This window comes from Tachypleus tridentatus, chromosome 3 (genome assembly GCF_004210375.1).
Source record: "Tachypleus tridentatus isolate NWPU-2018 chromosome 3, ASM421037v1, whole genome shotgun sequence".
NCBI lineage: Eukaryota > Metazoa > Arthropoda > Merostomata > Xiphosura > Limulidae > Tachypleus > Tachypleus tridentatus.
Genome location: NC_134827.1, coordinates 85,079,408 through 85,089,019, shown reverse-complemented (window position 1 = coordinate 85,089,019; position 9,612 = coordinate 85,079,408). Strand labels below are relative to the sequence as shown.

At 34.1% G+C, this 9,612-nt stretch overlaps 1 protein-coding gene across 2 annotated transcripts in view; it reads left to right on the top strand.

Moving 5' to 3' along the window:
• The first annotated feature begins 2,505 nt into the window (after window positions 1–2,505).
• LOC143247388 (cardioacceleratory peptide receptor-like) overlaps window positions 2,506–9,612 on the top strand; it is a 70,047-nt gene continuing 62,940 nt past the window's right edge. For both annotated transcript variants that reach the window (XM_076495381.1, XM_076495382.1), the window contains exon 1: window positions 2,506–3,084. In XM_076495381.1, coding sequence (XP_076351496.1) covers window positions 2,950–3,084 — 135 coding nt within the window. In that variant the 5' untranslated portion in view covers window positions 2,506–2,949. The remainder of the gene's footprint in view (window positions 3,085–9,612) is intronic.

Genomic DNA, 9,612 nt, shown 5'->3' with positions numbered 1-9,612 from the left:
TTTAAAGATGTGGATATTTTGTTTTTAAATCTTATCAGTACAGTAGCTACAAAAATTTGATTTGTCAGTAAACTTATAAAAACTTCGTTGTCTTGTCGAATATGTTATTATGTATGTCTTATCATATATATAATGTGAGAATTATTATATGTTAATAACAGTCATTATTAAACTTTATGATTAATTGCTTCACAATGAATTATATCTGCCATATTTTGGTAATATTAATGTAGAAGATACATCGAATTTTAAATACTGTTTAAATACTATTTTCCTCACGACGTCTTTCAAAATTACAAATGGAGTTTATGAATTACATCAAGTAAGATAATTTACAATTACATATTAGCTTATTATTTCATAATTATGACTTAATCTGGCGATTAAAATGTTCTTGTTTTCAAATTTGTCTATCAACATTGCACACAAGTACATATTTTGTTTGTGTAAATTGTATAAACATCAGTCATAGATAATAGATCACGTATTTGTTTTTTTTTACTGCCTGTATTATATTTAATTGTTTAGACGATAGCAATGAAATTAACTTTCCACGATCTGGCGCCTCGTACTTATTTATAACAGAGCTTGTATGTTTAAGTAATATGTATAGTGATAAAAACATAGACCTGTATTATGTTCAGGTGGTAAAAAATTAGAGTAACTCTCTATATCTATGTTCTGTCATATTATATAAGTATACACATATTCGGTTTCTTCAGATCCAGTCTACTACTGCTACAAAAGTCGCCTAAGAATATCTCAGTCATAGTGCCATCTAGTAGTGGAAAATAATTTGTTTGTTTTTGTGTGAATCATTCAATTTAATGTTTTGTACTCAAACATACACACGCACACACATATACTCTCGTATAAATATAGGCTTATTGTATCTCTTTGGTGCTTTTTTTTGGGGGGGGGCTTATGTGGAAGAATATCATTATTTCATGTCGCTGTTTTATTATTCTGATAGTTTTACTCGATTTCAATCTGCTGTGTTAATCGATACTATACACCTCATTGAATGACAAATGTAGTGAAAATCTAACATCTTCGTTTTTAACATAGTTATTTTGCAAGCATATCAGATATAACAAAGCAAATATAGATATGTTTGTCTCATCTGGAAAGTAGTGGTGTTACGGGTTGATGTAGCATTATTTTGTTACAGTCGTTTTCTCACCAGTTTGTTATTATCGTGGTATATTTCACTTCAATTTTATCACAGTTGTACTAATTTCAGTTACTCATGCAAATTTAAACATAACTCTTGTTTACTATCATAATCAAAACTCATGCGTTTAGAATTAGGTTTTGTTTCTTATTGGCAGCATGTTATTTTCTTCCTTTGCTTCCCTCGGTTTGTTCATTCTCTCTCACACCTTTTACTCCTCTTATTTTGTTGAACTCCTGGCTTATATATTTATTTCTCAAAAACACGTCGAATATACTTATTTATTTTATATGGAATTACAACGTTTCAGGATCAAAGGGGCTTCTATAATTTCTACTGTGGCTAAACAAGAAAGACAGCCTCTCCCTTTATTAATTTTCTTACAACTTAAAGTGCTACGACACCCTAATATCTTAGAGACTGGTCAAAAGTTGGCCGTTTTCTCACTTGTCTCGACCCCACACGATGTTCCTCGAACCTAACTTCGTAACAATAAGTATGACCAAAATTTATCAGTAAATACTCTACGTATTTCAAAGAAACAATGAAACACACACACAGGAGAGTTTTCAATCCTCAGGTGAATGTGGAGACATCTGCATTTTTTTATAGCTAGATGCATCGGTAACTAAGTGTACTACAAAACACAATGTAGAGATTTAAATGTAATTCAAACATTTGTTATTATTATTTCACTTCCAACTGTTTTGGACACGTTTCTCTAATCATATTGTTCCACTTTCTTTGTGTCAATACAGATCAAGTTGAGCTTCCAATGTTTCTACACACAATTGAAAATGTCGAAAGAGTCTCCGAGTTACTCATTTCTCAGAAACAGCTATATTCCCATTACATATATTGAGTGTACACGCATACGTTTGGTTGTTCTGTTTTTATTTATATGGTTATTTTAAACTTATTTATTAAATTTATTGCTGTAAATACGTCTTAAACAATCGGTTTAACGATAGAACAGCAGATAATCCGGATAATAACTGTTTTGTTTATCTTAAACTATTTGGAAAATTTAAAATTTTGATGTGAAAACGTATCTTTGAGAATGAAAGAAGTGACACAAGCCGTATTGAGAATGCATTTTTACTTCGAGTGAGTTTCTCGTCATCACGAAAGAAATGGCAGTGGAACAAGCGAACGTATATATATGTGTGTGTGTGTAAGCTTTCAGAAAACGTTATTTGAAATATTCTAAAACAACTTCGTTAAAAGATCTAAACTAGAGTCTCTGAAGTCGTGCCATTGGTTGTTACAAGTATTTAAGAATGAAAAGCCAAGCCAAAGAGGAGGCCAGAAACGTAGCTGCACGCTGGCAGTTCACCAATAATACCGAACGATGCTGCGCATGTTACATTTATTAAAGGACAGGAGGCTTGAAAAGCAAGACGTCTCATGCTCTTCGTTCAGTGCAAACCTTTTTTCTGTGCTGATAACCGTGAAATTTGAATTTCTACACAGAATTCTTTTAACATATTTTCTTCTCGATTGTTCTCAGCTGAAAACAAAAACACGTAAAACAAACAATAATCAAAACTAAAATAGAACCAAAGTTGAAGTTACGTGATGTCTAGAAATTATTTCGACAATAGTTTGATATTTGCTGTTGCAAATTATTGACAGTTTTTAAACTTATGCAACGCTCTAAGCAAGAACATACTTTTATATACGTGTGAATCAAAACTTTAACCGTGGTATAAAAAAACAAACCTTTACCAGTCACACGCTTGAAGAGTGTAACGCTGAAAACATACGGAGACAACATGGATTGTTCAACTCCTGAATGCTTAGAAGGAACTATATTTATCCCTGTCATTCCTACTGGAAACATATCCAACAAATCATCTTCTAACATCACGATGAAAGAAGAAGAAATAGAGTACTATTACTTTTACAAGGTATTTATTATATGTATTTCTGTTTCATTTGTTTTAAGCCAATTGAATTACCTTAGGAATATTTCTTTATCTTTATCCGTATTTCATCTTCTTATAAAAGATTAAAACAAGATTCTTTGTTCATTTAAAAAAATTAAAAATACACGCAGTTAAAGAAAATTTTTTACAACGTTTTGGATCCAAAAAGTTTTATTCTAGTCTTAACGTTTTGGTTATACCCTTTATAAAGAAACTATAGTCTTTCTGAAATATATATATATAATCAAAACATTCAGTTGTAAAAAAAAACAAACTAAAGTAATATTATAGTACATAAATTTATTAACATACTCCAATTACTACGACTTTTTATAAAACCGAATAAAAATTACTTTGTTGTTGGCCCGGCATGGCCGGGTGGGCTGAGGCGTTCAACTCCTAATCTGAGGGGTCGCGGGTTCGAATCCCGGTCCCACCAAACATGCTCGCCCCTTTCAGCCGTAGGGGCGTTATAATGTGACGGTCAATCCCACTATTCGTTGGTAAAAGAGTAGCCCAACAGTTAGCGGTGGGTGGTGATGACAAGCTGTCTTCCCTCTGGTTTTACATACACTGCTAAATTAGGGACGGCTATCACAGATAGCCCTCGAGTAGCTTTGTGTGAAATTCAAAAAACAAACAAACTTCATTGTTTTTACGTTATTTTTCACGTTAAATGGTTAGTGATAAATTTAGATATAAAATTAATACTTGATATATAGACCTATACTGAGAATTTTAATATTAAAGCTTTACCCTTGTTATAAAGTTTTCATATCCTCTTTATTTCCATGCAAATATTAGAAATCAATGGCGACTTGCCGAAATAGTTGGATGGGTGAAACGTAGTTAACCGATGATGAGAGAACATAACGAAGTCATTATAACTGTTTGATTTGTCTATGTTGTTTCTTTGTTAGAATCATTAGGCCGTATATTTGTCAGTTTGATAGACCATATTCGAGTGAAATAAAATAAGATACGTGTTGACAAGACAAAACTCGATAATTCCAAGTCATATCATCAATATACAAAGATATGTGTGTGTTTGTATGTGTTTTCTTACAGCAAAACCACATCGGGCTATCTATTTAGCCCGTCGAGGGGAATTGAACCTCTGATTTTAGCGTTGTGAATCCAAAGACTTACCGCTATGAGCTATGAAGATGTTAAAGTTTTTAAACTTGGCTTAATTTATTGCGTCTTTCTCTAATTTAGTAATCACACACGTATGTATATAAATAAAAAGAAAACCCGGCATGGCCAGGTGGTTAAGGCACTCGACTCGTAATCTGAGAGTCGCGGGTTCGAATCCCCGTTCCACCAAACATGCTCGCCCTTCCAGCCGTGGGGGCGTTATAATGTTGGTCAATCTTACTATTCATTGGTAAAAGAGAAGTCCAAGAGTTGGTGGTGTGTGGTGATGACTAGCTGCCTTCTCTCTGGTCTGACACTGATAAATTAGGGACGGCTAGCGCAGATAGCCCTCGTGTAACTTTGCGCGAAATTAAAAAATAAACAAGCATAAAAAGAAATGAATTATTTTATATGTTGTTTTTTACCTCGACGCTCCCCCCCTAGTACAGCACTAAGTCTACGGATTTACAACGCCAAAACCAGGGGTTCGATTCCCCTTGGTAGGCTCAGTAGATAGCCTGATGTGGCTTTGCTATCAGAAAAACACACATATCTAGATAGAAATATACTTGGATAAAGTTAACAAACTGTGCAAGACATAAAAGAAATTATATTATTTTCCTCCATTTGTATATCAATTATCACCTCTATGGTTTCTCCATAATATTTAAACTGTACATTTTCATTTGTGATAATAGTCACGTATTATTCTTAACGGTGCCCTCTGGTGTTTTCATTGGAATGAAATCATTTCTTTGCACATTCAACGATACATTTTCATATCATGATTTCTACAAAGAAACATCTCTACTGACCATCGACTGAACTCAATAAAGAAGTTTGTACTCGTGTTCCCATGGTTTTACTCCTCACAAGATAATTTCCTTTGCCATGCAACTCCTTGAAGCATTGCTACATATAAATAACAGTTCATGTATAGTATAACTTACTCTTCCATTAGAAAATGGAGTTGTTATTTTGTTTCAAAATTATAGACGTTTTATAAACGGTGATTTCGTTTTCTCACACTTGTTACAGAGAATGGTGATTTTGCTTCAAATCTACAGAATATAGCAAGCAATAATTTTGATTAAAAGTCATACAGATTATAGGAAATAGTGATATTTGCTTAAATTTTACAGAAGTATTTGGACATTTGGCAACTGGTAAAATAATCTTACACCTATATTTATCTGCACGTGGTAACAGTGTAGAATAATCGGGCCTGATTTCATCCTAAATAAAACCGAACGAGTAGATTCGATAAAGTATTCTAACTGGAATTTTTCTGGTGTAAATATTAGTTCTGGAAACAGTACTGGTTTGTGGTTTGCTAATTTGTCGACAACAGAGCAGCAAGGTTAAACTCATTTACCTAATTATTCAGAATATTCCGAACAAAACAACCCTAATATTTGATTTACTTTTACTAACATGGAAAACTTTAGGTGGTTAAGGTACTGGATTCGTAATATGAAGGTCACGTGTTCGAATCCCCTTCATACCAAACATTATCGCAGTTTCAGCTGTGGGGGCGTTATAATGTTACGCTCAATCCCACTATTCGTTGGTAAAAGAGTAGCCCAAAAGTTGGCGACGGTTGGTGATGACTAGCTGCCTTCCCTCTAGTACATTAGTTACAATGTTAATTTATTTTTACAGGAATATAAGCCGTACTTAATAAAAGCTTAACTAATGTTAGGCCTAAAACAGATAGACTTACAGATTTCGGTGTCTGAGATTAAAATTCGTGTTATTCTAGAAATCGTATATTTAAATAAGTATTGTTGCAATAAAGATATTAGTTTGACCGTAGGTGTTCCGTGGGTCTCGGCCCGTCATGGCCAAGTGTGTTAAGGCGTTCGACTCGTAATCCGAGGGTCGCGGGTTCGAATCCCCGTCGCACCAATCATGCTCGCCCTTCAAGCCGTAGGGGCGTTATAAAGTGATGGTCAACCTCACTATTCGTTGGTAAAAGAGAAGCCCAAGAGTTTGGGGTGGGTGGTGATGACTAGCTGCCTTCCCTCTAGTCTTACACTGCTAAATTAGGAACGGCTAGCGCAGACAGCCCTCGTGTAGCTTTGAGCGAAATTCAAAACAAACAAACAAAACAAATCCGTGTGTCAGTTCCAGTTTTATAATAGTTTTTAGGTTTATGTTTTTTTTTCATTCTAATACTGCCTTCTACAATGGGTACGTACGTAGATGTATATAGAGTAGAACGAACGCATGCTTACGTATTGTGTCATTTCATACTTAAATATACAGAGGATTGATAAAAAAGTGGTCCACCTTGAAAACGTTGTTAATTCGTTATATCTTTTACTAGATAACAGTTCCAGTCGGTGGCCATTCCATAAGATCAATTCTCTTATTTCTAAGATATCTTGTACCGACTCCTCAATTGAAGAGAAACTTGTTTGATCGTTTTGTAAGTTAATTGTAATAAGAGATAAGAAACTACAACATGTGCACAACAAGTTTTATAAAAACAAATGTAACTAAAATCATGAAAACTTCAGGTATTTACAAAACCCAGTTTAAGATTAGGATTTGAGATAATAGTTAAACAGATCTCGTCGAGCGTGTTATAAAAACACATAGTTCCCCGCTGCTACAGCGGTAAGTCTACGGAGGTACAGCACTAAAATCCGGGGTTCGATTCCCCTCGATGGACTCAGCAGACAGCCCGATATGACTTTGCTATAAGAAAACATATACACACAAAAATATATAGTTTTACCTATTTTTCTATTATCGTATAAGAGATAAAACAAATTGACATCTCCGAGGGTGGCCATTGTTTCGGTCGACCCCCTGTATATCGACATGCTATTATTTAAAAAAAAAACTGTGTAATGAATTTAAAAAAACGTATTTATTTTTCCCATGTGTTTTTCTTATAGCAAAGCCACATGGAGCTATCTACTGACTCTATCGAGGAGAATCGAACCCCTGAATTTAGCGTTGTAAATATGAAGACTTATTTAGGGGGACTACTCTTTTCATCAGAAAAGTTTTAAAGTAATTACAATAATATTTAGGTTTAAGAGTATTCTACACTTCATGCCAGGATGTGATTCGCAAAATACGTTGTTAAATAGAAATAAAATATCACTAGTATCTTAGCAAGCACGTGACATTTGATATTCTTCGTGTTTTTCTATTGTAAAAAAGTGAAAAAAAAACTGATATTAAAACGATCATACTGTTATTGTCTGGAGTTATAAAACTATTATTTTTCAGTTGTGACATTTGAGACTAATACTATAAAAACAACTTTTGAAAATAAATTACAAGTTCGTTCTAATCGTATTCAATTGGAAAACCGACCGAATCGCTTGATTAAACGACTAAGAGATTATAGAAATGACCCTAAACTCAGTTGATTCATCTATAAACTTTCCATTATCAACTTCTTTTGTTAGTATATATAAAGCTTATGGGTTATTATTAACACTAACATAATGTCTGTTTTTCTCTGTTCTAAACAAGCTTTTCCTTGTTTTATTCTTACTAAGAGACCTAAGTCCTCCAGTAGCGTTGTTAACAATGTTCAGTTCACCTCCAATTATCTCTTACAGAACCAGCTGTGTTGTTGAGGATTGATATTTGGTAGTTGATTTTGGTCGCTCTGTTGGCAACGTTAATCGAAAAGCGATTGAACGAAAGAGAGATGTCTGTGACAATTTCACGAAGAAGTTACTGGATTTATCATGTTATTTAATTAGACGTAAATAGTCCTCAGGTTATCAGACAACAGAGGAACAGCTCTTAGAATATCCGGTTTCTTCAAGTGTGAAACGTCGAATTAAGACTAATATAACACTGATATTTCCTTCGTACAATTTACAAAACCAATTAGCAGAGTAAGCTTTCTTCTCTTGTAACTCCTTAAATTACGTCGAAAATATTAATTGTTTGATATTAAAGCATGAAGCTGCACAAAGAGATGTCTGTGATCTGCCCACCAGGGGTTTGGTTTGTTTTGAATTTCGCGCAAAGCTACTCGAGGGCTATCTGCGCTAGCCTTCCATAATTTAGCAGTGTAAGAGTAGAGGGAAGGCAGCTAGTCATCACCACCCACCGCCAACTCTTGGGCTACTTTTTTACCAACGAATAGTGGGATTGACCGTAACATTATAACGCCCCTACGGCTGAAAGTGCTAGCATGTTTGGTGTGGCAGGGATTCGAACCAGCGACCTTCCCAGGAGTATCGAAAGTCGGTTTCTGCAGACATTTCACTGTGCCACTGAGGATGTTTTAGAAAGAGGGGAGCTTACGTTCTTTCTTATTTAAAAAAAACGTTCATCTTTGATCGTACCTCACTATAATCATTTGCAAGAAAGCTGAGCTGTGTAACATATATATTTATAAATAGAATATTTATTATTCTGCGATTAACTTCACTCTTTCTCATAGACATATACATATGTAGAAATTATTTTATGTCCTTGAATTAAGAAGTCACAAAAATGTCTAATGTTGTTCGACGATATTCAAAACGGGGTAGATAAAAGGCCCCTACTGGAAGTTTGGTGAACTACCTCTGAAACCTAAACGTATGATAAACGTCTTATAAAGATTATAAGATATAAAAGCAAAATAGTTTAATCTTTTATAATAGTAATAATAATAATTTTATAATATATCTTTATAATAGTATTCAACAAATGTTTAATTTTTTCATTGTACCAAAAACATGTTGTAGCTTTAAGCACTTAATAGTAGAACGTTGTTCTTAAATTGATACTAAATAAAGCACAATCTAGTTGTCCACAACAAGTGCTTTGAAGGGTAATGGTTACTACAAAATATACGGGTCAATCATGTCCAAGTAGTTATGATGTCAGACAGTGAACCGATTATCTGAACCTCCACCATCTATCTCCCCCCCCCCACCAAAAAAAACACACTCTACGGTTTAGGGCTATGAATGCATTATAGAGGTGACGATCAAATTTCACTGTTAATTTCGAGTAGCCCACGAGTTGGAAGAGGATATTATTGACTAAATGTCTTCCCTCTAGTCTGTTGCTTGAAAATGGGGAAAGAATAACTTTGCGCAGAATTTACAAACAAGAATAATATATATGTACATATATTTATGATACATGTGTATCATTTTGAGACATAAAAGCTTGAGATATCAAGAAAAAAATTCTATCGTAATTTTTACAGGCATTTCATATCAAATACACAAGACAATAGATTCAGAACATGTCTTGGTAATGGATCAGTTGAGGGAAACATAATGTTCGTGTCTGGAGATTAATATACTTAATTAATTTTGAGTGTTTTAGAAAATTGTCAGTCTCTCTCAGTGTTCTACAAAGATAAGCTAACGACCTAGTCTTGCTTCAAAGGGTGAA